Source organism: Podarcis filfolensis (assembly GCF_964270895.1).
Source record: "Podarcis filfolensis genome assembly, chromosome: 12".
Classification (NCBI taxonomy): domain Eukaryota; kingdom Metazoa; phylum Chordata; class Lepidosauria; order Squamata; family Lacertidae; genus Podarcis; species Podarcis filfolensis.
In genome coordinates this window covers 5352407-5380300 of record NC_139614.1, presented here as the reverse complement: position 1 = coordinate 5380300, position 27894 = coordinate 5352407, and the positions used below count along the sequence as shown (strand labels likewise).

General features: G+C 43.1%; 1 protein-coding gene across 1 annotated transcript in view; it reads right to left on the bottom strand.

The window, feature by feature from the left end:
* VPS41 (VPS41 subunit of HOPS complex) overlaps positions 1-27894 on the bottom strand; it is a 107786-nt gene that overhangs the window by 8866 nt on the left and 71026 nt on the right. The window contains exons 12-25 of the mRNA XM_083577743.1: positions 25851-25980; positions 25194-25309; positions 23183-23239; positions 20742-20803; positions 20115-20196; positions 17720-17812; positions 16003-16130; positions 14073-14217; positions 12712-12753; positions 12538-12588; positions 10434-10571; positions 8920-8974; positions 7425-7565; positions 5517-5653 (exon numbers count right to left, since the gene is read on the bottom strand). Of these exons, the coding sequence (XP_083433869.1) occupies positions 5517-5653; positions 7425-7565; positions 8920-8974; positions 10434-10571; positions 12538-12588; positions 12712-12753; positions 14073-14217; positions 16003-16130; positions 17720-17812; positions 20115-20196; positions 20742-20803; positions 23183-23239; positions 25194-25309; positions 25851-25980 (1377 nt within the window). The remainder of the gene's footprint in view (positions 1-5516; positions 5654-7424; positions 7566-8919; positions 8975-10433; positions 10572-12537; positions 12589-12711; positions 12754-14072; positions 14218-16002; positions 16131-17719; positions 17813-20114; positions 20197-20741; positions 20804-23182; positions 23240-25193; positions 25310-25850; positions 25981-27894) is intronic.

The window sequence follows — 27894 nt, the reverse complement described above, 5'->3', positions numbered from 1 at the left end:
AAGCTGTTCCAGAGAATAATATGAAAATGAAAAGTGAAAAATTAAGCCAGTAAAAGAGAAAAAAGTCACACGGAGCTCTTCATCTCGTGAATCGCAGGAACCAAGCTACTTACACTGTCAGTGTGACCAACGTTCCAGACTAATTGCAAAAGGCAGTTACAACTGGACAGGGTTAAATGTGCCAGAAATTGATGAGCAGTTAATTAACATTATTCAGCTTCTGTTGCAGGTCTTGTATTTGTTTTCTACACAGGACTGTCCTCAACGCTGCCCGGAGTTCCACTCACGCAACAGGACTTCCTCTCATCTCCCCATGCACCCCATAAATCTGATAAGAAGCCCCCCCCCATCCTCTGGGGCGGATTCTGTGGGTGGGGTTTGTGGGGTGGGGAAAGGAAGGAGAAATTGTTCCATTGTGCCAGTGGAAGTCTGTTGTGCAAGCAGCTCAGCCGTCATGGACGCAATTCCCCTCCCCTCCCTTTTGAAACTGCCCTGGTCGCTTTCTTTCTCGCACCCCATAGCATCCCCTTGGACTGACTTGGAGTGCACAAGGTCTAAAAGGATGAGCACAGCAGAGGTGTCGTTTTGGATGCTACTCCCTGGAAGCCGAAGTAGCAAATGCTTTGCTTTGTCAGTTCCCGAAAGATACCAACCATCTGGATGAGCTAAATAAAGCCGGATCTCACAGGGAACAGTCACAGCCCCTCTCCAGCAAAAAAGACCCACTTCACTGAACTAACATTGCCTTCAGGCAGAGCTGCAATCATGTGCTAAGCAGGTGATGACACGCCTCCTAGCGGCCACTTGGCCAACTTTTGCAAACTGATTTTAAAACAGAAACCCATTAGGATGCAATTTGCCCTTGCTGTGTTAGCTGGCCCCAGAGAGGGGGAAGCGTAAAATGTTCCAGGTTGCTATCTTCATATTGACCGGAGGGTAACAAACATAGCCTCTTTTGCAAAAGGCAGACCCATGCTCTGCCTTGCGTCCCTTTAAAATGCTCAGATATATTGAGTGGGAAAGGACTGGGCCCCTCTCTGCGGTGAATAATGCAATGCATCAGCTCGGAAGTCACTGTAAAACGAAAGCACACACTCAGCTGTGATGGGGAGACACACGGACACAGACATGAAAGCTTAACTTCAAAGTGTCAGCAAGAAGTGTCCCTGTATGCCACATGAGGAGGAGTGGAGAACAATAAATGCAAGGGGGGGGGGAATATGCTATGGCACTCCCCGTAGGCAAAACACTTTGTGCACATCATGTAGCTTTGTGTTTCGGCTGCTCTTGAGAACACATTAGAGATCAGTTACTAAATATTTCATTGGTACAAAGCTAAAGGAAGCACCATTGCAGATCTCACTCTGTCGCCTCATGTGGCATAGATGTGGCACAATAATTAAGCACCCAGGCAAGATTGTGAGACCAACAGGAGGTAAAGAGCCACTGGGAAGGAAAGAATGTCTTGGGGGCTGTATACAGCCTGCCAGTTTGCCACCCTCAGCCAAAATGATCTGAGCTGAAAACATAAAAAGTGATTTCTGGGACGCTTCGCAATGACCAGAAATCACTTATTCAATCTGATCTATGAGGTGTAGCCTGAAAGGGACCCATCTTTTACACGAGTGGCATTTTATTTAATTGTTACATTTTTCTAATTGGATCTTAAGCGACTGGACAGCTTTAATGCTGGATATTACTTCGGTGCATTTTGATTTCCAAAATCCGGACACACGGGGCACCTCTGCTAGTGGCTGGTCCCATACTGACATGTTGGGGCCAATATGAAGCTGTGACTGGCCAGACCTAAATCCAGACCCAGCTCTTGCCCATTCTCTAGAGTAGGGCCTAGCCAGGATTGAAGCTAAACACACCCAGCTCCTTCAACCACTCCTCATACGGCTTAGTTTCCAGACCCTGGATCATCTTGGTCTCCATCCTCTGCACACATTCCAACTTGTCCACATCCTTCTTAAATTGTGGCGCCCAGAACTGAACACAGTATTCCAGGTGGGGTCTGAGCAAGGCAGAATAGTGATGATGTTGCCCACAACAGAATTTTAATGCTGGTTCTAAATGTGTTTTGTTGTACTTTCACCTCTAGTTTGTTCTTATTACTTCATATTTCAAAAGGATGCTTTTAAAATGCCTTGAATCCCAACTTGGAAGAAAGGTGGGGTGCCAACATGTTAAATAAAGGCCTTCTCTGCCTTTGCAGCTGGGGAAGTCCATAATAAGAATTATCTGATTTCTGATTTTAACATTTTTATTTATGGCTTTATGTATAACTGTTGCAAACTGCTCTTATTTTTTTAAAAAAATATGAATAACGACATACAAGTATTTGTTATAAAATAAATAAATAGCTACGGTATGTGTGTGCATGAGTTCACGTGTGTGTGGTGGTAGAATAAGCATCCTGAAATTGGGTGTTAACCACAAGATAAAACACACACGCACACACACTCTTCCCTTCTGTCAGCAAAACTGCCAGCTTGGAATTCAGCAACAGAAAGGGCAGAACTAGGCAGGAGAGCCAGGGTTAGAGAAGGTGGTGGGGGCTTGGAGGCTGTGTGGATGCCCCCAGTTGATTTGGGAAGCAGAGCCGAGATGGAGAGAGATGCAAAATTTAACTTGCCCTGGTACTGAAAAATCCCACAACTGACCCTGGGTAAATGGCCAATTTTTTTGTTTTTGTTTTTAATCTATATGTGAAAGCAAAATATTGATTTCGCCCATAAGCTTTCCAAAGCACAGCTGCTGAAAATACAGGATACTTCATATATATATATGTCAGGAGTCGAAATTAGGAAATTACTGTTTTATTGCCTAAATTTCAATGTAATCTTGATTATTCTGGCAGGCTTGTCAGAGTTCCGATTGTGATTTAATTATAATAAGAAAACACTGCCAGTGGAACAGCAATTTATTCTCTTCCAGCTAAACACTGCTCCCAGGCATGTGTCACTTTTGATGCACGAGTGCCTCCACTTTAAGAGAATGCACAATTTTATGGCTATATAAATTAAACTGCAGCTGTCAGAAGTGTACTTTATTTATGATTTAATATTCATCTCATTGAAGAGCGAGATATAAACTACAAGCACTTTTAGAATGCAGCTTTAACTTACTTTCTATTTAATTCCAGACAGACAACTCTGTCTTGCCCTGCCATGAATACTGGAACGCCTTCAACTCATAGCACTGCCATCATTATTAGGCGGGCTTAAATCATTCCCACCAAAGATGACAACGGCATTGCTAAATTCAGAGATCTTCATGCTACTTTCCCAAACACAGTGGCGAGCCCCTGGGGCACGGGGCTTAAAGCAAAACAAGTCTGGGTAACAATATCACCTGGGCCATGATTTGGAATTACATTAATCATCTGTGCATTGGGCCTGCCATTGTTCCATGTCTTTATAAATGACTTGGATGAAGGAATTGAGGAGACGCTCATCAAATTTGCAGGTGACACCAAACTGGGAGGGGAGGCCAATGCTGCAGAAGACAGAATCGGGATTCAAGATGACCGTAACAGATTGGGCCCAAAATAACAAAATGAGCTTTAATAGGGAGAAATGTAAGGCTCTGCGCTTTGGCAGGAAGAACCAGATGCACAAATATAAGATGGTTACAAGAAAGGAGATTCCAACTAAACACCAGGAGGAACTTTCTGACGGTAAGCGTTGTTTGACAGTGGAACAGACGCCCTCAGGGGTGGTGGAGGTTTTTAAGCAGAGGTTGGGGGGACATCTCAGTGTTTATCAGGGCTCCTTTCCACACTGTATTTTTTTACAAACAGTGCAATGTGTACATGTAAAAACACCGCATATGCATATGAGGAAAAACAAGCTGACAAATTAGTATACTATACAGATACAGTGGTACCTCGGGTTACAGACGCTTCAGGTTACAGACTCCACAAACCCATAAATAGTACCTCGGGTTAAGAACTCTGCTTCAGGATAAGAACAGAAATTGTGTTGGCCTCCGGCAGCGGGAGGCCCCATTAGCTAAAGTGGTGCCTCAGGTTAAGAACAGTTTCAGGTTAAGAACAGACCTCCAGAGCGAATTAAGTTCTTAACCCGAGGTACCACTGTACAAACTGGGAGCCCTAACTAGCCTTGGCTCCTCGCTGCACAAAACCTCCCAGGTTCAATCCCTGGCGTCACCAGTTAAAAAGAATCAGGGGCAGCCAGAGATTCTGGGAAGTTGCTGGCAGTCAGTGTAGAAAACGCTGGGCTAGATGGACCTGGTATAAGGAAGTTTCCTGGACATGTGGCAATGCATTTGCTGCTGCATAATGCAAGTAACAGCCCCTAAAGAGTGTGGAAGAAATCTGGCATGCGAGCATACATTAGGGGTAGCACAGGTGTATTGTGTGAGTTTCAGCTGCTCTGTCCCACTCACCTCAGAAATCCTCAGAACACCTGCTACCTTCCATCACAAGGGAATATCAAGAATGACTGGAAGGGGGGGGGGAGTGTCCTGAAAAAACCCAGTGCCGTGTTCCTTTGAACATAGGTGCAAGTCTTTTTGAATGCGACTGTGTTGCTCAAAGCCACTTTGAGAGACTAGTGGATTTACAGAGCAGGGTGAGCATTCTAAATAAAATAGACCATTTTCAGGAGGATTGGGGCGAGGAAGGAAATACCCCAATGCCCTGGAATTAAAGATTAGGAAGCGGGGGGAGGGGGGCAGTGCTGAGATCCATTGATGCCCCACCCAAACATGGGACATAATCCACTTGCGCTGCCATCAACTACAAAATAGCACCTGCACAGATTTGCAACCTTTATTTCTGCTGTCAAGTGGTTGAGAAGAGATGGGGATATCCTTCAGTAGTGGGGCTGACCTTTGACTTAGGTGGGGAAAGTAGCTCTGTCTTGAGTTCACAAAGTCGCTACCTCAGCCACAGTACCAGACCTCTAAACTGGGAGGCCACAGAAAGTTTTAGTGAGGTTGTATTATGAGAATGGTTACGTCACAAAAGTAATAACATCATCAGCATCCAGTATACCTGAAGGAGTGTCTCCACCCCCATCGTTCTGCCCGGATGCTGAGGTCCAGCGCTGAGGGCCTTCTGGCGGTTCCCTCATTGCGAGAAGCAAAGCTACAGGGAACCAGGCAGAGGGCCTTCTCGGTAGTGGCACCCGCCCTGTGGAACACCCTCCCACCAGATGTCAAAGAGAAAAACAACTACCTAACATTTAGAAGACATCTGAAGGGAAGTTTTTAATGTGTGACATTTTAATGTATTTTTCATCTTTGTTGGAAGCCGCCCAGAGTGGCTGGGGAAACCCAGCCAGATGGGCGGGGTATATAAAAAATATATTATTATTATTATTATTTTAAAATGGTAATAACTGTTCAGCATTACTGCACAAGAAGCCTTCGTAGCATGATTATTCTTTTACCAGTATTCTATTCCTTTAAAATTACTGATCTCCCTCTATTATTCATGCCTGGTGGTGGAATGAGAAGAATGGACACTGAAAAGTGGTAACAGTTACCTGTAAGTTATAATCCTGAAGAATTTTTACCAGTGAATCTCTCAGGTTTGGAATCTCCATGCCTTCCTTAATGCGGTGGATCAGGAGGATGGGGTCAACGTGGGTCCCAATGTTATTTAACAAGCCGGTAATAAAAGCTGCAGAAACACAAAGGGGGAGTTAATCTGAAACTTAGTCTCTTAACTGCATGTACTGCTCTCTAAAGAAAAAAAAGAAAAAGAAAACAGTATGCTGGCACATCTAAAGTGGGAGAGATCTCACTAGCAAGAGGCCTAGTTTTCAAATTTACATTTTATAAAGCTACGCATAGAAATAAAGGTTGCATACCATATAAACAAGCTGCAATAAACTTGAGATATTCTACTGAACTATTCCTTGGGTCTACAAACATCAGTAACAGGGCCTCATTTTACTTGTGTATTATCTTTGTGGCCGACAATGATGTTGACAACCTTCCTGCCTCCTGTTTCCATCAGACCTTTCCATGCTACATCTCTAAATTCACACAGGGCTCTGCATTTCACACACCATCTGATCTTCACACTTTCCAGTGATGGGATGCTGGATGCTATGAGATGATGGGATGCTGGATGCTATGATCCTATACACAACTGTGGCCTGATGGGAAGTCTTGCTCTCACGCTTCGCTCCTGCATATGATGCTGCGCAAACCGTTCTAAGCTGAAACATTCCTAGAATGTTCAGTTCACATTGAGTTCGTACCTGACTTGTTCTTAATGCGTAGTTGACCACATCTACGGATGAATGCTATATCAATCACTAGTAAAAGTTTAATTAGGAGGTTTTCATGCCTGTCTAGTCCTGTGCTCCCTTTCCCAGCCTTTAATCTATTGGTGATTAATGCAACCTTTGTTTTGTACTTGTGTTGACCAATCAGCAATAAGCACATATGTGGCAATGCTGTAATATTCAATAAAAGGGACTCCCCGAGACTTGCTCGGGAGATGCCTCCCAGATGACACTCGCTACCTGTCTGTCGTTATTTCAACCCAACATTCCAGCATTGCCATTGCCTCTTTCCTTGTGATGCCCCCCCCCCCCGTCTCCCTTTTTATAAGTATCCACTTTCTTCTACATCATCTTTGATTCCTCCAGATCACTATTTCTCAGTCCACGGCTCCTCTGCTTCCACCTTCAGCGATCCTGTCTAGATCCTGTCGCTTAGCTTTCCTACCTCATCCACTTTTTCATAAAACACCTCTTTCTTCTCAGCTTCCATCTGCCTTCACACAGGTCCTTCTGTTTCTACATGCTGTGGGGTGAATTCACTGCCTCGCCCCCCCCCAGCCGCAATGACCTTTCATGTTCCTCACAGTAGCTGGACTGTTTGTGAACACTCTTGATGATTACAATGCCATTCCATCACAGCAGCTCAGCCAAGGCATCACACCTGCGGACAGGTGCCCATGGCAGGCCTATTCCATCTTTTTTGCCTTTTCATTTAAAACAATACTTATTTTAAGAAATATAAAGATGTGTAATAATCACATAAAGTACAGCTTTTGAAGACCTTTGCAGTGAAGATGCAGAGATAGAAAAACATGCTAGCATTTCATCCAATTTGTCGGCCAACAGCACATGTGCCAGCAGCTGTGGAATAATGTAATTACTTATGCTTATCAGTGCCAGATGCTGCAGGATGCCAGGACATTTCCTCCCTCAGTACGTTGTAATACTCCAATTATTACGTTGCAATTTAGACTTCTGCCCCATGCAAGCTGGCATTAATCCCAAATCAATCTGACTACACTGTTTTTCTTCTGTAGAGGGATGAATTATATTCTTTCGCTGCCTCCCACTTAATTAAAATATCTCTCTCTCTCTCTCACACACACACACATACACACACACAGAGTAAATTAACTGAGCAAGGACTACTTTGCTTACGTGGTTTGTCAATGGAATACAAGATGAGATCTTCCCACAGTTCTGCATCATCTTGCTCCTTAGCAAATTCAATAGCCTTATCCACATCATATAATTCCTCCATGATCATCTTCAGAGCACTCCGACTATTGCCCATTCTGCCTAAAATGACAAAGGAAACCAGGAATTGTGAAAGAACAGCCTACCGCCACCAAGCTAAGTTAGGCCTCAGGGTTAAGGGGAAACAACATCCTCTGTTATATTGTCTAAAACCTTCTCCACTTACGGCTTATATTTTAATAACACGAATGATAAATTAAATTAAATTAAATTAATTAAATTAAAGCAATATATTTCAATCCCATTGAAATACATGGGTCCTGTGTATGTCTTAATAGTTGCTTGCTGAACTGAGCTACATCTGTGATTGTGTCCAGAGATGCAGGTTCATCCTACAACTAAAGCCAGACTTTTTTGGGGTGGGGAGAACAGACTAAGGTTGCAATTCTAGACAGACGTACTGGGAAATAAGCCCCACTGAAGTCAATGGGACTTGAGAAAACATGCATAGGATTGAGCTGGGAAGTTCAGTACGCACTAACAAGGCACAGCACAGGCCATTTCAGAATCAGATGTGCCCCTGGAAGGTTTTAACCTGAACTGCCCTGCAGGACAAAAGGACCCCAGACAAGGTCATGCTCAGCAGCATCTCCTTAACAGCCATGGCCATCATTGAGCAGCAAGGACAGGTACATACATGGCATTGGTGGCAATAACTGAAGGGTTAGAAAGGATCCCCAAGGGTCATCTCAACTAGGGCCAGGGCCTTTTCAGCAGTGGCCCCGACTTGGTGGAACGCTCTGTCACAAGAGACTAGGGCCCTGCGGGACTTGATATCTTTCCGCAGGGCCTGCAAGACAGAGCTGTTCTGCCTGGCCTGTGGTTTGGACTCAGTCTGACCCTTATGTTTCCCTCCCCTTATGGTTTGGATCTATGGGCTATTATTAAAATGAGGCTGCATTTTAAATTGTATTTTTAACCTGTATTTTAAATTGTTCTTCCCCTCCCTATTATGTTTTTATTGTAATTTTACTGGGGTTAGCCACCCTGAGCTGCGTATAAATAAAATAAATTATTATTATTATTATTATTATTATTATTATTATTATTATTATTAAAATCTAGTCCAACCCCTTGCAATGCAGGAATCTCAACATCCTTCCATGCAGAGATCTGCCACAGGCTCAAGAATCTGCATTTTTCAAAACCAGGACTTTTATGTCTGGGTTGATAGATGGTACCTAGAGCTTACACCAGTATGGGATCATAATATTGGTTTTAATATCTCTGGGTTGGGGGGGGGGCGTTTAAGACACTTTGCCTGGTCATGAGCTTTTAAGATCAGCAGGGATACAATGTAAGAACCTGGTCCGAGAAATACTCAGTTGAGGATGTCACCTTTTAATAAAAACAAAACCACCAGGTCATTGCTATTAATCAAAATGCAGCTACTTACTCAAAAGATAAACTGTCTCTTCTACAAAGTTCCTTTGTTGACAGATTTCAAGAGCCTGGGATTTCAAAAGGAGAAAATTAATATGACCACAACTTAAGTTATCAGCTAGCCTGTCTCTGCCGTAAATTAGCCGCACAGCCCCTGTACCCGTTTACTCAGAAATAATCGCACCGAGTCCAGTGGAATAACAGCCGAAAAATATCACCAGTGCTCCCAAAGTACTTTTCTATAAAGGCACATAATTCATGTAACAGAAATGGTAAATATTTATAAAAATCTGGACTAAGAATAAAAGAAAAGTAATTACAGCCAACACCTGCTTGAGTTTCTTAAAGAACAACACTACCAAAGAATGAAACAAGCATATAAGTCATCCATTGTTCACCCAAAAAAGGTTTTCTAAAGTATATCTCGTAACTACAGAATCTCCTGAATTTTTTTATCAAGCTCCACGTACAGAAGCTAATGCTTGCCTTCCTACATGCGGAAAGGAAATCTGACATCCCCCAGTTTAATGCTAGTCTGTGCAGCATAATTGAGCCAGACGCTCTCTATCCCTTGTATGCCTCAAGAGGCTGCTGTGGAAATGGAATAGGATGACCACCATGTATGAGCTTCTTGGGCAAAGGGGCTGCACGCCTACGTGATTAATTACCGGGGCTATAGCTCAGTGGCAGAGCTATCGTTCTGCATGCTGAAAGGCCGCAGGTTCAATCCTTGCCATCTCCAGACTGTCCCCTGCCTGAAGGCTTGCAGAACAACTGGCAGGCATTGTGATTCTCAAACTTGGGTCCCCAGATGTTTTTGGACTACAGTTCCCATTATCCCTGACCACTGGTCCTGATAGCTAAGGATGATGGGAGTTGTAGTCCAACAACAGCTGGCGACCCAGGGTTTGAGAAACACCGCATATAGACAATACTGAACTGGAAAAACCAATGGTCTGACTTGGGGTGAGGCTCCTAGGTTGTCCCTACAATAATAAACATGTCCCTTGCCCAGACAGATAAATTCCTGCATTTCATCAACATTTCATTCCATGCTCACCCAACAAACACCAAGCCTCAGTCATAATTGTAACAAAAACATCTGGCGGAGTGAACAAAAATCGGGGGGGGGGGGAATTAAATATTAAAAACTCAAATAATATTAAAATTAAGAACAGGATGAAAAACATGTCTGAGTCATCATGGTACTTAAAGTCAAGATCTAAACCAATGTGGTTTTCATGCTTTCCAGCAGATGGCAGCATAACACACAGAGTAGCCATAATAAGTCGGGTCCTGATTGCAAACTGAAAAGCCACAGTTGGTAATAGTTTTGTTGAGATCAACTAAAATGTGACAAAGACATGGGTGGGTGGGATGGGGGAACCTTGCAATTGGAAAAAGAAGAAGGAAAAGAAAAAGAGAAAAAGAACTCCCCCAAACCCACTGCTAAATAACCAACAGTTTTAATATTTATCAAAGAAAACAGAGAAGGGGAAAAGATACATTTAAAGGATTTTTCCTCACCTTTTCTAAAGGGCAATGAGTGCTGTCTCTGAGAAACGGAAGTAAATTTGGCCGGTCATATTCAGCATACAGACTGATCTGTTTCTCATGGTACTTTTGTCCTTTGTGATGGTCTCTCTTGAACAGCTTGTGCAAGTACTACAAAATCAACCCGAAGAATGAAAAAACAGAAACATCCGTGATATGGCCATAGGACCAAACAGGCGCTCCAGACTAATCTTAACACCTGACCCAAGACCTGCAGCTCCAGAAGCTCAATTCCCCAAGGAAACGGAGTAAAATGCTATCGCGTCCAGGTGTTACAGACCCCTCTACGATTGCTGACCGATACCAACATGGGGAATGAAGTGGTGGTGTGTTTGTGGTGGGGGGAGATTGCACCAAATTATCCGTAGTGGGAAAGAGCTGATTACCTTTCCCCAGCCCTAGCAATTCTTTTCACAAATAACCTCACTCCAGGCACTACTTTATTCCTCTGAAATCTAGCTGCAAATGCAGTGTGCACGCTGGACTCAAGAGGTTGCTGGCCTCCAACTCCCATCAGCCCCCAGCCAGCACAGCCAATGGCCAGAGGAGATGGGAGCGGTTGGCATTTGAAAGGGAGAATCAGTGGAGGATAGTTAAACATGCCTCTCACCCTCCACTCCTGTCCAGGAAAGGATCCGTACCCTGATCCATACCCTGGAACCACACAAAGCTCATCTTGTCTGCCCCCTGGTCCTAAGTCACAAAAGACAGCTTGAAGTGGTAGGTCTTATAATACTCTTGAAAGGTGCTCAGGCTAAGATGTGGCTGACTATATCCAGAGACTGGGAAGGAGCAGCCACCGAAAATATTTCACTTTGCAACAGTGATGCCTTAACATCTGTTGCTGATGCACAGGCGTGTCCTTGGTATATCTCAGGGGCTATAACAGAACACACACTGGATAGGAGGGAGTCTTTTTGCTAGGCTAGTCCTGAAGTGTTTTGGATTCAAACAGTGATAAATCTTACTTCTCTTGGGAGCAGGGACAGCTGTTTTACTACAGAGCAGGGTGGTCCAACATGCGGCCCAGGAGCCGCATTCGGCCCTCAAGGCCTTTTTTTTGGCTGCCCTCGGCAACATTTGACCCCCAGGCCCCCATAGCTCTTGCGCTGCCCTCCCAAAGCCAGGTAAGAGAGGTACTGGGATTTGGGAAGTGGGAGAGAGGCTCTGACAGGGTCCTAGAGTCCTCCAACCTCCTTCCCAAAGCCTAATTAGAACTTTCCCAGCTTTGAGAAGAGGGAGGAAGGGCTCTAGGACCCTGCCAGAGCCTCACGCCTCCTTCCCAAAGCCTGGTGCCTCACTTATCCTGTTTGGGGAAGGCAGCATGAGTCACATGACCTTGTGCTTCCCCACCTTCCTGACAAGGGTGTCCTGTGGGTTCCGCATCGAAGTACTCTTGCAGCCCACTTGGTATGAAAAATTGGGCTGCCCTGCTATAGAGGGCCTAAAAGGTAAAAGGACCCCTGACCATTAGGTCCAGTTGTGACCGACTCTGGGGTTGCAGTGCTCATCACGCTTTATTGGCCAAGGGAGCCGGCGTACAGCTTCCAGGTCATGTGGCCAGCATGACTAAGCCGCTTCTGGCCAACCAGAGCAGCGCACGGAAACACCGTTTACCTTCCCGCCGGAGCGGTACCTATTGATCTACTTGCACTTTGACGTGCTTTCGAACTGCTAGGTGGGCAGGAGCAGGGACCGAGCAACGGGAGCTCACCCCGTCGCGGGGATTTGAACTGCTGACCTTCTGATCGGCAAGTCCTAGGCTCTGTGGTTTAACCCACAGCGCCACCCGCGTCCCTTATAGAGGGCCTAGCGAGCACTAATTTTGTGGGCAAACCATTTGTTTTACTCAGTGCGGCTCCTTACTGACGTGACTAATGAAATGTCTCCCCGCAACCAAGGTCTTTTGAGTGTCAGTTATGAAAGTATTCTCCCCCACGCTGATTGCAACCCTGCTGTTGGAAGTTGGAGACCTGTTCAGTTGCCGCTGAGGATAAATATTTATCAGTTCATGCCTCTGATTGCACCAGGAACACACCTGTTGAAATCTGCACAGAAACCTTAAACCGCCACTTACCACATGCTGCAATTCAGGCCTGTTTTTTAATTCTTCCACCACTTTATCAATCTAAAACGAAAAAGAGATAAGATACGAAAAGATAAGAAAAGTTGGCTTCTGGGCCAAATCTCTTGCTCATGGAGAGGGATAGGAAGTAGCCAGTCAATAACATAATGAAATGGTTGTACTCACAGAGATCTTGTCTTCATTATCCAAAAGCATATCAACTGCTTTCTAAAAGAAACAAAATGTCCACGGCAGATAAGAGATATGTAAAATCACAATTTAACATGGTTATATGTACATACAGATTTTGAACGAACTTCCTCTGTCTTGTGAACAACAAAAATTGCTATGCAGTTTATAGTGTGTGTTGGGAAGGAGACAGCAGAACTGTCGGTGGAAGAACAAGATGCTTGCTGGTTGTATTACAATATGGCTACAAGCCCCGGTGTATGTGGGGCTTCCACAGCCAGCGAAGACAGATGGTGCTTGATGAGAATGCAAAATGCTTTCCGGAATTTGGCTGGCAGTGGAAGAGTGCCACATGTGCTGGATCTATATAGGCATACAGAACACGTATTAAAGGTGAAAGCCACAGCAATGCAAATTCTCTGTGTAAACTCCTATTAAACTAAACGCAATATTTAGTGGCTTTCATACCAAGGCCTCCTCAAGGCTATGTTCACCCTTAGGAAGCGGGGCTGAAGATCTGCACACTCATTATTGCAGTGCTCTTTTCACTGCAGTGAGAAGTGAATGGCTCAGCCAGGAAACAGTGATGGGAGTTGTAGTCTACAACATCTAGATACTGCCAGTTGGTCCTATTTTAAATGCTTACATCTGCCTTAAGACTTGAGAAACAGCTGCTGTCACATAAATGAATGCAGGTTCCAATGCTCAGTGCCTCTGACGCTCCCTGTCCAAAGCTTTTCCAACACTTGAGAGTTTTTGGTCAACTGATCGAAAGCAAAGAGGATTTTTTTCCAGGCACACAACTTTATTTTTTGAACACAGGTTAAAGAATGGAGAGCTTTCACAAGTAGATTAGCCAACGGAAAATTGGGGAAATGGCGAGAATATCTACACTGCATGTGTGATGTGTGCTAAATTAAAACTGTTTCTTCAAGCAATTAGCACTTTGGTTCATTAAGTGACATATTTTGGGGGAAAGGTTATAGGGATCTTCAAAAAGGACCTATTTCAAATTTCACAATGTCTGGATTCCTGCTGTTTATATTTGGCTCTTCCACCTAGATTTATGGATGCAAATAACACAAAATATGATTTCCCCAAGGTTATATGACTATTTTCTTTTCCTTAATGTCAAACAATAAAGGTTTTTCCCCCAAAAGCATTAGGGTAAAAACAAACTCACTGTAAAAAGTTTTTTGTGAAAATATAACCAATTCAGCCATTTGGTGTCGACATTCTCACACATCAGTTTATCCAAAATATGAAGTTCACTTGGTTAAATAATATTTTTTCCTATCTGCTAAAATTCTTACAGCCAAGAGTATATAAAAAACCCCACCACTTTAAAGCCATCATACCTCTGAATCAAACTCCATTAGCAGAACAATTTTGTCCCTGATGGAGCTGAAAAGATTGTGTTTGTGGATCAGCTGGAAAACATCTTTATGTCTCAGTGTGAGATAAATTTCAAGGGCCTTTCCGTAGCGTTGGTCATAGGTGTACCTGAAAAAGAGGATCATACGTTATGAATAGACCTAGATGTGGGCCTTTTGAAAAAGTCATCCACCAGCACAGAAATCACAATTTTGCTAAAAGCTTGACACAAATTGCTTAAACATTGGGCCATCATTTAGAATAATGGAAAATACTTTTCTTCCTTGTATATATATATATATATGTATTAGAAAAGTAATTGGATGCAATTCTCGGTTCTTCATTGTTCTTGTGTACTGGACACCAATGACCCATAACCCAGGGCCCATCTTCTCATTAAGAAACATTTCAGAGGTTGACACAAGCTTCACACAAACGGTGAAGAATTGCACTTCAACAAAGGGATATTTGTAGGGGTGTATTTCCTTTCACCTAGACATCCTTAGGCTTTCTTTTGGGTAGGGGTGCAGTGGGAACACGATGACCTGGTTCATACGTCACAGTAAACCAAACTATGGCTTCCTGGAACCATGCAAACAAATCTGGGCTGCAGCTCATGGTCAGCAAGGAGAAAACTTAGCTACAAGACTGGGTTGGGATGACATGCAGAGTCAAACCTTGGGCTTAGCTCAGTACAGTGCGGGAGTGAAAAAGGCTGGCCAAGAGCAAAATGGCAGCAAGCTTCTCTCTGAGAGCCCAAATGTTCATGTGGTCCTAGTAAGCCACAGTTTGGATTACCAAAATGTGTGAGCCAGGCCAACATGAGGGGCGACTGTCAAGTGACTGCACTTGGCCTGAGGACCGGCAGAGATACTCAGAAAGGGGAGAGAAGGAAACCACGCTTCCATGTGTAAAAACAAAATAAAGCAAGAAGGTTCTCCCACTGCTTCCATCGCTCAGTGTCCGGCTCCACTGAAAATAGGCGAAGATGCAAAAGGCTGAGGATGCGATCTCAGAGAGAGTGGTGCTCAGGTTGTGAAGAAGGTTGGCAAGGAAGGAGGGATGGATGAGGCAGGTTCTGCCAATGACAAGGTGCTCAGCAAAGAGCTGGCATGAATGTTAGGGCTTCATGGGTTCTGGTATGAGCTGATTGGCAGGATACATGCCAGTGTTCATGCCCATGGGGTGCCCCATATGGCAGCACCTACCCTCGTTTGCAAGGGGTGAAGAACTCCAGCGACACAGGAAGGAAGGTGCCCTTTTCTGGGTGCCCCAGCCTGAGACTCTGTCCCTCCCGTGCCTTGTAAAACACCCCTTGAATAGAACACTCCAAGACTAATTACAATTTTAAAAATGGCTTCCTTATGACACATTCTCTTCTGCTTTCCCTAGTGCAACAGATCACACACACACACACACACACACACACAGAGAGAGAGAGAGAGAGAGAGAGAGAGAGAGAGAGAGAGAGATGCAAACCTGCCCAGCTACTGTGAAATAAGCGGTGGGAGAAGCACAAACTAATTCTCTGTAGAGATAAATATGTAAAACCCTGGCAATCCAAGGAAGGGAACTGTAGTTAAACATGCTCAGTTCTTTAAAGAACAGAAACAGTGAAACAAACTCTCAGGGCAGCTGTTCAAATGCATTACAGTGGTACCTCTGGATGCGAACGCGATCCGTTCCACAGTCCCGTTCGTATCCTGAAGCGAATGCAACACACGTCTGCACGTGTGCAGGTCGTGATTCGCTGCTTCTGCACATGCGCGTGACGTCATTTTGAGCGTCTGCGCATGCATGAGCAACGAAACCCGGAAGTAACGCATTCCGTTACTTCGGGGTCGCCGCGGAGCGTAACCTGAAAACGCTCTACCTGAAGCATACTCAACCCGAGGTATGACTGTATAGACTTACAACTCTGCAAGCGTTTTCAGCAAAGTCCTGTTCTGTGGATCTTTCTTCAGATGGTCCACCACTGCTTGGACAATGATTGCGTTGTTATAAAGGTTCCCAGGCCACTCCTTAATTAATGTTGCAAAACCCTTGAAATGGAAAAAAAATCAGTCATCATTCATCAACGGGTGAATGCAAACTTTAAAAAAAGCAAAGCCATTGCCTAAAAAGTTGAAGATCTTCCCAAGTGGTGAGAATAGCCATACCACTCCGTTTCCCGGGATTTCAAGTGCTGAAGTGCTATAAAACTTTGTTCACCACACAAGTTGGGCGATATCTATCTATCTGGATCACAAAGTGGTTCCCTTCACTCTCTGGTAAGTTACCTTTAGTAAGTGTTTGGCTGTATTGACCCAAGGTGATTTATGTGCAGGAATATATATAGGAGAGCCTGCTATTGAATAAACGAAAGTGTTTTCCATTCCCCACCCCCTCTATTCTGGGGTGCTTAAATTACCGAGACATTTGACATTTTTCAAATATAGAATCCAGAGAGTATGGAGATGTTACCTTTACTATTATGAATAACGAAGTGGAACTAAATTGTCACACTTTAGAATAATTGAACAGAGGAAGAAAGTAATATTCTGCTTATTTCAATTCTCCCAGAATAGTTATAAGATAATACACTCCCAAGACCATGGAAGAGCAGGTCATTGATTATTCATGCATTTATTTGCTCATTTTACAGTTCCCTTTGTTTTCACTTATCACGGCTGAAGTTAACCTGCAAGTACTTTGGAGACTATTGTGCTGTTTGCGGCGCAAATGCAACACAGCCCTTTTTCATTTAGTAAAACAGATAACTCAACAAATTTATATAAACTGTTGCCTATTCCAGCCTGCAGTTAAACAGCTTCCTGAACACTCCTATGTTTTGCAGTATTCTTCTGTATACCGGATAATACTGTACGGCAGCCTTTGGCAACGCGGTGCCCTCCCTGCACACACTGTTGGCCTACAACTCCCATCAGCACTAGCCAGCAAAGGCTGTTGGGAGTTGTAGGCCAACAATATCTGGAGGGAACGAGGTTGCTGAACACTGGTGCAGAATTCAAATTGAATATGTTGAGTGGATTCTTTCGCATTTCGAGGTTTTATGACATAAACTGCTTTGGGATTTTTACATGGTTGCATATGAACGAACCAATAAACAGAGTTCTTGCATTTTTATATTGCCTTAGAGTGCAAGTGGGAAGGACGGACCATGCAAAAGCTCTTGCCAGCATCCAGACTGCAAAGGTTTTTCTCCTTGCTTATGTGGGATGGGTCACTGTCATGTGGGATGGGTCGCTGTCAGTTTTTCAAGGGAGAAATTCTTCATTGGCTCAATGCAGCCCGCTGATCTTACACTGCTTTAAGGGTACTCTACGTAGGATATACATAGCTGCGACGGCATCAAGGACTCTGGGTGAATGTAACGAGAGCATCAGCTGTGAACCACACCATTGTGCTATACCAGGAAGCAGAGTGGCAGCTGCTGGCCACATGGCATTATACTGGCTGCTGTGTCCTTACAAGATCCTTGCCTGGCTCACAGTGCTGACGCTCACTGCTGGTTGTGTGACAGTCATGTATCTTTGTGACAGCTGCTATGCCTCACCCCAATCTCTGCTTCACCACTGCGCTGCTAGCTGCTATTCCCTGTCAATGGCATTCAAGGGAGATAATGTGGTACCTCATAGTCGCTCTCCAGAAATTCATGCAGGACCATTTCATAGATAAAAGGCTTCAAGACCGAATCCCGTCTTGGCAAATAGCGGCTAATCGCCTATGAGAGGAAACGGAACAAAAGAGGCTCAAGCCTTGCATTTGAGAGAGAACAAAATTTTGTGAGTGCGTGTGTGACTCCTCAAATTGCTATGGAAAACTAGAATGCAGTAAAATGCTACCAGCATCAAGACATTCTGAGAGCGTTCTCAACAGAAGTAGTGAAAAATTATACCGGCGGCAATTTTGAAAGACCTGTGCAATAAAATTTATCCCAATTGGTTCAAAGAACACCTAACACATTCAGGTAAATGGGGTTGCATTTAAATTGGGGGGGGGGGAGAAAAAAAGAGGGTAGGCTTGACTGAAGTCCTAAGTCGTTTTGGGTTTCTTCCTTAAGGAAACTGAGCTCTTCTCTAGTAAGGGAAGCGATTATACTGGAGAACAAACCTAGAAAAGGGCACATGACTCCCTGTTTCCATGCCTATGAATGGCCCCCACTGTACAGTTGCTGGGAAGGGATTTTGGCCGGGGGGAAAAGTGATGCTTAAGAGGGTAATAGAAAGCAAATAGTATCTTTTGTCCAAAACTGAGCCCAACTATATTCTGACACAAAATGCATTTCCAAAGCAGCATGGAAGGGGTCAATAACTAGATATAACTCTTTATTTCAGGGCCTTTTAAATGATCCAAGTTAAAAAAAAAAAAAGTTAGCAGCAGGAGCAAACTAACTTGCAGCCCAGTCACATTTTGAGGACCCTGTTATGTGATTAAGCTGGATGCACATGACAGATCCTAGTACTTGTTGGCTACGTCACCACGAAACCATAGTGGCGCAAGGTAGATTAGAATCACCGCAAGAGGGATAAGAGCAGCAGATGTTAACATTGCAGCTTACAAGAGAGGAGCTTTATTGCACAGCATCTTCTGTCTTTCTGTGATCTGCTTTCAGAAAGGTGAAAACAACCACCTGTTTAGAAAGGCAGTAATTTAACAGAGAGGCTTTTTGGAAAGCCTGCGAATATTTTCTAAATTTTACAGTCTGCTGGATGGCATAAGTGGAGACATCTGCTCAAGACATTCACATCCAGGCAGGAAAGAAATTCAGGAGGGAGTGGTGATGGTGAAAGCAGCACATCACAATTTTACCTATACACATTCTGAAGACCCTTATTGAAGTGAAATAGAGGCAAACGGACTTGAGAGGTTATCTTCCAATGTGGCAAAGTACACACCAAACCTCTAAAAACCCACAAGTAGTGCTGTTGTCTCTTTAATTCCATAGGAAGGCAGATGCTACAAGACAAGCCGCAATGTTGCAACACCTCCACACTCCTGAACAGAATTTAACAGCTCAAAAAGCAGCAAGGGGCCACCTGCTGCGAGATCTTAATAATATGCCCCTTTTGGCTCATCGACTTTGAATAGGAAAGCATAAAACTCGGAAAGAAAATGTGTATATGTTATTAAAGGGCATGTGCATAAATGCTTTCTACTGCTCTGGAAGTGACAGTCCTTTAGCTGTATGCCACGGGCAATTTATTAACTTAAAAGCTTGCTAACAAACATGCTCCATTAGATTACTTGGTTTGCTATGCTAGCAAGGCACAGAAAGTGGCAGAATTCTTCCCTCTCCCTCCTATCTTTTGTAGTGCACAGCAGAACAGCCATCTGTTTGCCTGAAACGTAATTATTTCTTGGTGCTGTTACTAATGAGTCAAAGGGTGCGCAAAAGAAATGAGTCACAAGGTCACAGAGACCGTCTCTGCTCTCTTCTTCCAAGCAGGGGCTTTTGTGAACAAATACAACTCTGCGAGGAAGGAAAAGGGGTAAACTTCAACCTGGGAGGGGGTGCGGTTTGGCTGTTAGTCACTACTACTAACACATAACATATTGTACAAGATCCGGAAAACTGTGCATCTTGCTGCATTTTAAACGTCAGGAACAGTTTTGCAGCATATTGTGCCAAGCTTTCCGTGTGGCAACGAATACCCATCTGTTACGTTTTGGAATCAAAAGTTACATGATGCTATTTCTTAACTCTGTTCACACACTCACCTAGGAAGGGATTTTGTATACATGATACTCACAGACCTCCCATGTGGGCAAGATAACATGTGGCACATGTGCTAGGAATGTGAACGTTCTTTCATGGAACACGGGGTGGGGAAAAATGTGGAAAAGCCTATATTCCAATGCTGTAAAGGGTATAATGCTCTTACTAGCCAGGCATTAGCTTATGTGCATGGTGAAGAAGTGCGTTCAGTCACACTTCGCCACATGCATATAATCCTGGCAGGTTCCTCTATGAACTGACATAACCAGCCAGAGAAATTCCACGGAAAATATATGACTCTACATACCTTAAGTTGTCCAATTTCTTTAAACCTGTGCACTTCAAATTCCCAGAGATCTGTGTTCTTGCCAAGTATTTTCTGGCATTTTCTGAAGTAGAAAAAGATGGTATATAGAAGGGAGAAGAGGCTCATAAATCAGGTTGCCACTTCTAAAGCATCTTCCATCTATGCACAGCAGCACCATTTGTGTAACAACCTCCAAGTTATTTGGGATCCTTTATTGTATTGCTTCTAATTCTGGCTTAGGTAACTGTTCAGAACATAAAGTCAGTGACCATAATCCAGAGCCCAACATGCACAAGGGCTCCTGCAGCCTGCTAAAGGTACACGGAGCTCCAACAATTCTTGGGCACTTAACCTCGGAACTATTCAGCACCAGGAGGGAGCCCAAAGAGCAAAAACAAAACAAAATTGGGAGCCCCCCTAAGTAGGAGATTATGTGCATTAAACCTCAGTCATTGTCACCTACATCAAAAGCATGCTAACATTCATCTGGGTAAGCAAACATGTAGCGTTTCAGAATAATCCAGATAATATTACCAGCCATGTGTACAGCTTACACACACAAACAGTGTACACAATCACAGAAGTGCACACAATTGTACCCCAATGCATTCAAGCTAAACATATTACCGTGCTGCCAGGTCATACTCTCCAATTTCCATCAGATGGTTTATGTAGGCTAAACCTATATCCTGGGGTGAAAATAAAATACAATTAGTTAAAAGTACATCTAAGAATTGCACACATCCTTCCACAGCCAAGTGTCTGGCATTTGTATTCAAGTGACTTGTTAGATCAAATACCAGGATGTATTTTTTCAGGGTTTCTAATTCCTTGGTAACAAATATGCTTGTTTGTGAATGATCAAAGGGCTTACTATAAAGAGCATTTAAAAGAATTTTAAATTTACAGGTTTTAAATATAGGCGCAAATCAGATGATATTCTTCTTGGTCTTGTTTCTATTATCTTCCTGTCCCTCCCAGCTCTTGGGTAATAATTCTCCTATGTTGGGAAAGTGACTCAGAAGAAAGAAAGAAAGAAAGAAAGAAAGAAAGAAAGAAAGAAAGAAAGAAAGAAATACTTGCCGAGGTGTAGGGCATTAATAGAGAGGATCAGTCCACACCAGCCTTTCACAAAGTTGCTGGACTACAACTCCCATCATTCCTAGGTAGCAGGACCAGTGGTCAGGGATGGTGGGGTCTCAAGGTTGAGAAAGGCTGGTCTAAACCATGAAGTGTTATTGCTCATGAATGCTTATATAACAGGGATGTGAAAACTGTGGTCCCCCAGGTGTGATTGGGCTCCACATGCCATGATCCCTAGTCTCCATGACCAGGGATGAGGGAAGTTGGCGCAACGATATCTGCAGGGCCACAAGTTCCTTGCTGTTGGTTACTAAGATAACATTCCATTCTGCTTTCTGAACCGTCTTAAATTAGGAGAAGCCGATCTAGTAATCTAGTAATGTCTGGAGGAAACCACAACATCTGGAGAGCATTCCCTGTCCAACATCTGATCATATTGGACTAAATGCCACTATTCCTCCTCTGGATAATCATTACTATTTATTAAATTTCTATACCGCTCTTCATCCAAGGATCACAGGGCGGTTTACAATATCGTTTTCCATTTTACTGGTTTGCAACTTTCTAGCATGCTTATAAAAAAGTTTTTGCTCTTAACACACTACAGTACTTCACATTTCTGCAGCATGATACATTTACACAGGAAAAGGGTGGGTGGCAAGAACAAACATCCAGGTAGTTAAAAGTAGTGCAAACTGGGTTTCTTTGTTAAGAACAACAGCAGTATCTCTGCTCCAGTACTTGCTTCACTGAAAGTCTGAGAAACATTTAACTTTAACTTATAATGGAGAAAAACATCAAATACAAATATAAGCACAGAAATTACGGCAGCCTTGTGAATATGGAATGCATGGGACCCTGAATGCCCAGAGCTCTGATCATGAAGTTGAGGCGGGCAAAAGGTGGCGAACAGCAGCCAAAACTCTCTCTCATTCTCTCTCTCAATCCCAGAGGAAAGGTAAAAGAGTTACGAGGCTCAAAGCAAAATCCTGACCTAGAAACTACCGTATTTTTCGCGCTATAAGACGCATCAGACCATAAGACGCACCTAGTTTTTTGGAAGAGGAAAACAGGGGGGGGGGGGAATCTGAATCCCAGCGATCCCGCTGGCTGCTCTGGCTTCTTGCTTAGCCATGCGCAGCCTCTCCTGGGCAAGGGGAGCCTTCATCCCCTGCCCAGGAGAGGCTGCAAGCGGCTAAGGCTCCCCCAAGAGCCACGCTCCCTCCTCAGGGAAAAGCCTCCAAGAGCTGCACACACACTCCACGCGGCTCTTTAAAGGGAGAGCTGAGCAGAGCCTCCCGCCTGCACTCGCTCCATAAAACGCACACACATTCCCCCTTACTTTTTAGGAGGGGAAAAGTGCGTCTTATAGAGCAAAAAATACAGTAATTTCACACGCAGAACAGACCATATTGGCCAAGTGGCGAAGTTTTCGTTTCTGTTTCATTTGCATAGGCTTAAAGGCATGTTCTTCTTTGTGACCCTGGGACTGAGTCATACACTCCATAGCTAAAAACTTACAAGCCTCGGCTCAAACTCCGCTTGGGATGCCCTTAGGTTTAGAGTGGCAAATTAAACTGGCTGAGTGTGTCACTAAGATAAATAGGTTGATTGGGCAGTGACTATGATCTGTTCCTGGGCCAAACCAGGTGTTATGACGAACAGCAATAATGTGTCTAGATTCACCCTCTCCCACCGTGACATATGCAATTTATCTGCATCTCGATACTGGTATTTCTCTACCACAGCCCCACATCCCAGAGGGAAGAGAAACGTGGGGCACTTTGACATCAGGGGGCAAGTTAAGTGCTACTAGATGTTACAAATGGAATGGGGAGGGGGAGACTAGACACAAAACACCCATACATGCAACCTTAGGCCTCGCTTAGCGCAGAGAGAAACTATTAATTTATTTCTGAAAGGTCAGGAGCCTTTTGTGTTCCTTCTTTTTCTTAAAAGAATTCAAATCCAGTTTGCAGACTTACCTGAATCTTGTGTTTTTTCATGGTCTTCTGACTGATCTCAGCTGCCATCAAAGCCTCCTATATAAACACAAGCAGAGATGACACCCGAGTCAAGTATTCAAAACTTCTGTAGAGAAATCTGGAAAAGTGTGGCTTTGTTTCTTGTGCCTTGTGTTTGAAAGCACTAGAATGCTTAATGTCATGGTCGAATGAACAGCTTTGAATTCATACTCAAACAAAAGCAATTGTTAAAAAGAAAGGGGGGGGAAATCTTGGGTTCCATCTGGGTTCACTCCACATTAGTGCATCAAGATCAAATTTCGGGAGGATGGCATCATATGCGGTACAATCACAGGAGTTCATTTTCCAGCAAAAAAGCCTCTGCTGTAAAGAGACACCTGTCAAAAAAAGTACCTTGATTTGTTTTCTGAGTGCTCAACTAAAAGACAAAGAATAAATCCAGCACTAGTAAGAGAATGATTTTTCATTAAGTTTAATTTGTGGCTTATCCACTGAGCTGGCATCTTGTGTGTGCAGAAATAGAGCTACCTTCTTGCTACCCAAAATGAAAAGTGAAAGCTTAATGTGGGTTACAACACAAGCTATTCCCTGACTATTAAACAAAGGGCTTTCTGTGGAATATGCCTGAAAGCCTTTCCAATCCAATGAAACAGTGCTTCGTGCATAATGACGTTCAACGTGGACCAACTTGCATATACGCCTTGGGAAGAATTAACCCACTTGAACGTTTTCAGAGTGAAACGCAAATGAGACTATAAGAAACCGGGAACAGAAGCATGTGCTTGATCCCTTTATTTACTTGTACTGTAGTTATTCACAGCATAAGAGAGTTCACAGACTTCGTAACAAAAACCTGTGTTAGAAACTACCACGTTTTCCTGGGGAACCCAGTCTTAAAGGCAACTGAATACTTAAATGTTGCATAAAGTGTTTATCACATATATTTCTCAGGTTCCTTTTCTTTGATAAATATAAAGCCTAACAGATAGCTTGATGAGCCCCAACAACTTCTAATGCACAAGCTGGAATTCTGAGCTAAAAGTGCTGTATTATGAAGTCAAATAAACTTAAGAGGATTAGAAACTGAAATAAAGTATGCAAAATCAGGAAATTAACTTTAATTTTCATACTTCATTTTGACTGCTTGCAACCACTGCATCAGCAGTTTCCGACAACTGTTAAGCCTTAGACCAGGGTATGCAATCTTTTTCCCTGTTGGGGCCTGATGGGTAGAGCCAGAAGCAAAAGTGTTCTGGATGAACTAAACTGGAACAGAGATCACCCTGCCTCAATTTTCACCATGGTTATCTCAAATTAGAACTCCTAATCCAATGCAGGTCTATTTAGAAGTAAGTCCCACTGGGTTTAATGGGGTCAGTCTCATGTATATAGAGGATTTCTCTAGGACAACAGACTATTGGTCTGTTCTGATAAGCAAGTGAAGTAATTCCCAAATAACTCCACTCTGATTTTAGTCTCTCTCTCTCTTTTTCTCTCTCTCTCACACATACGCACACAGGGAGAGAGAGAGAAATTCTCCAGTCATATATCTGGTGGACAGTTTTGTTCTTTTAAAGCAAGTAACCTATATATTTTTAAGGAAATGCTGCTAATTCTAATTGTTGTGAAACACCACAGAGGGAGGGGGGAACACTTTAAAGGGCAGGGGGAAAAAATAAAGAGGACACAAATAGTACAATTCAGGAATAAACAGATGCTGTTCTCACATATGTTGCTTATGGTGCAATCATATACATGTCTGCTTATAAATATGTCCGACTGAATTCAGTGGGACAAACTCCTAGCCTACAACACTATGGCAAATGCAATGAGCTGTGGATGGATAAGGCACCATCCTGTCACCTAAACCTGTTGGGTTTTTCGAAGTAACACAGGAATAATTCCTGTAAAAAAACTATATTTAAGAAGTCATAAAACAGAAAACAAGACATTCAGTGAGGCCTACTCATTGACGCTGACAAGAATTTAAAGAGAAAAGTGCAAAAGTTACTTCATATTTCTTCTTTTCCAAGAGCCATTCAATGTGGTCATCCTGGTCACGTTCTTTGGCCACAACAACATCTCTTGGACTGATGATATAAAACAGGGATTCACCCTCTGAATATTCTGCAAGAGACACAGGAACAATTTTACCCATTTCACCACTTAGTAAAAGCTTTGACCTCTTTGAAAGCAGGTGTTCTGGATGCCTTTTGCTTGAGTAAATTAATGTTGCATCTCAGTATTTCTTAAATTGACCCATGTGCATTACCCAAAATAAACCCAGCAACAACCCCCTAAATGAAACAAACAGAAAGCACTCATTGACAATGGACCTCTGCAAACACTCGCTGCTCTCTCTTAAGGGACTTGTTAAGAGATCAGGAACAAATGTACTGGTCCATTAGAAGAACTAAGAATACATGGGATCAGTTTCAGAGTACTGCCACACGACCAATTCCAAGGCTCTTGCTGAAATCATCCACGATAAACACTGTAACATTTAGACATGCCGACCCTGACAACCGGAGCAATGCTCTAATTCCACTCTTAGCTCCTTGTGCTTCACAGAACAATGGCTTAACCATAATAGAATCCTGGAGCTGAACGCAAATTGACAATCAAAATAACATATAAAATAATGGCCAGACTACTGCAAATTTCTCACCCAAACAATAATCACGGCATTCATTTTCTTGGAAGCGCCTCACAGTTAGAGCATCAGAGGAGATTTCTTCACAAGATTCAGGAAATGGCTGGATTATATCCAGCCTAGGTCTGGAACAACACTCCTTTTCCTGGGGGAAAGAAAACCACACACAGCACTGAAGCACACAACCTGTTGATGTTTTCTAATATACCTGAAAAGATAATCTGAACTGTATCCTTTTGCAACCAAGTTCTTTTCTGCATAAGCAGCCAATGGAAACCCCCCAATGAGAATTGCCTTCTACTGTGTCAGCCAAATAGCTCCCATTTAGCCAAGTGCTGCCTTCACTTTGACTGGCAGCATTTTCCCAGGGTCTCAAGAAGATGTCTTACGCTGCTCCCTAAAAAGCTTTTTGCCTGATGTGTGCAATAATGGCGCAGGGGGAGCAATTCATTGGGATGAAAGTTTATGCTAGGAGTCAGATGAGAAGCCCCAGGGGTTTCCAACTGCTCATTTGGATTCCCTATTGCCAACACTTAATATAGCCACAGAAATATCACTTGTGTTGTAACAAGGTTGGCTGTCTTGATTACTGTCAGCGGACCTACAGCTATATAGTTTTGAATAACCTGGCATCTGGTGAAAAACAAGAGAAAATAATGGTCCTTAGTAACTGGAAATCCATCTCATGCCTTTGTGATGTTACAACTTCCAGATAGTGGAAAAGACAGAGGAACAATTTGGTGCTAGTTGGGTAGAGAGATTATCAGACTGAGCTGGGAACTAAATAGGAGTTAGCTAAACTGGAAACAGCCATAGCAGAGCTACAGGGGCTCATAAATATCATTCTATGGCAATGTGATCCAGGATTAGCTGTTGTGTTCTATCTGCCTGCTCCCCAAATGTTCTGCTCGCATATTTGCACATCTGGTTGTTCAAAAACACGTCTCTAGCACTCTCTCATTATAAGGAAATGGACTCTGTAACGATCCTCTGAACTTTATAAATCTCAAGAAAGTCCTTTTTGTAACAACATCAATACCGCCACCTGCACATATATTCAAACAACAAAATCTTCTCATTCTTGTGATGGAATGAGCGAATTTTTACTCCTTTGACTGCCTATATTGTAATACATGGCAGAATCTGGTTACAATAATGTATTTGTTGTTAAAATACATTATTGTAACCAGAACAAATTTATTGGGCCAGATTCTGATGATATATGCGATCTGCTGGCTTACACACAAAAACTTAAATCAGGCAGAAAGGAAAGCCAATCTTTAATTGGTAGGATTTCTTTACACATAAGTCTACGATATACAAAGTGCAATGTTGGCTACAAATGATCACAAATGTCTCCATTCTGCAGTTGGATTCATAATATCGTTGGAATGCGAGCAGAATGCCTATTAAACTTGAAATTTTCAAAGAACTCCACTAAATCATGAAGATCTTTATATAAGCCATTTCCCTTTACTTAAAACTATGTTAAAGGTTGAGATTTCCCAGAATCTGTCTCTTTAAACACCACAAATAGCAGCTGCTTCACACAATACACAAATATTGCATTTTCCCATCTTGCACAAATGTGATGTGCAACACTGGCTTGCTAGCAAATATATCTCCTATGGTTGAAATAATGTGGTACTGGTTTTTTCAGTTTATACATAAAAAGTTTCAGCTGTGCATGTTCAAGGTTAAAAAGTTTTTTTAAAAAATCTAACATCCGTGAAGGAGCAGCAAGCAGGTGATAGGTGGTATGTGTTCATGACAATTTCCTCTTGTGAATTCTCAAATAATCCCCAACACGGTTTCATTCTTCCCATGTTGTTGCCAAACACCTGCCGTTACAAGCTCATAGAGATCTCCTACGTTGCTATCTAGGGCATATCAGTGCTTTGAAAAATGAACCTCTACCCTGTCAGCTTTTTGACAAAGCAGGGGTAAACTTTGAACGGCCAGATTTCTTTATCCTGACTCATTAGTATTACTAATTGCCTCCTACCAGCCCCTCATTTCCCAGCATCACCTCCTCCTTCATAAGGTCGCTCGGTTTTCT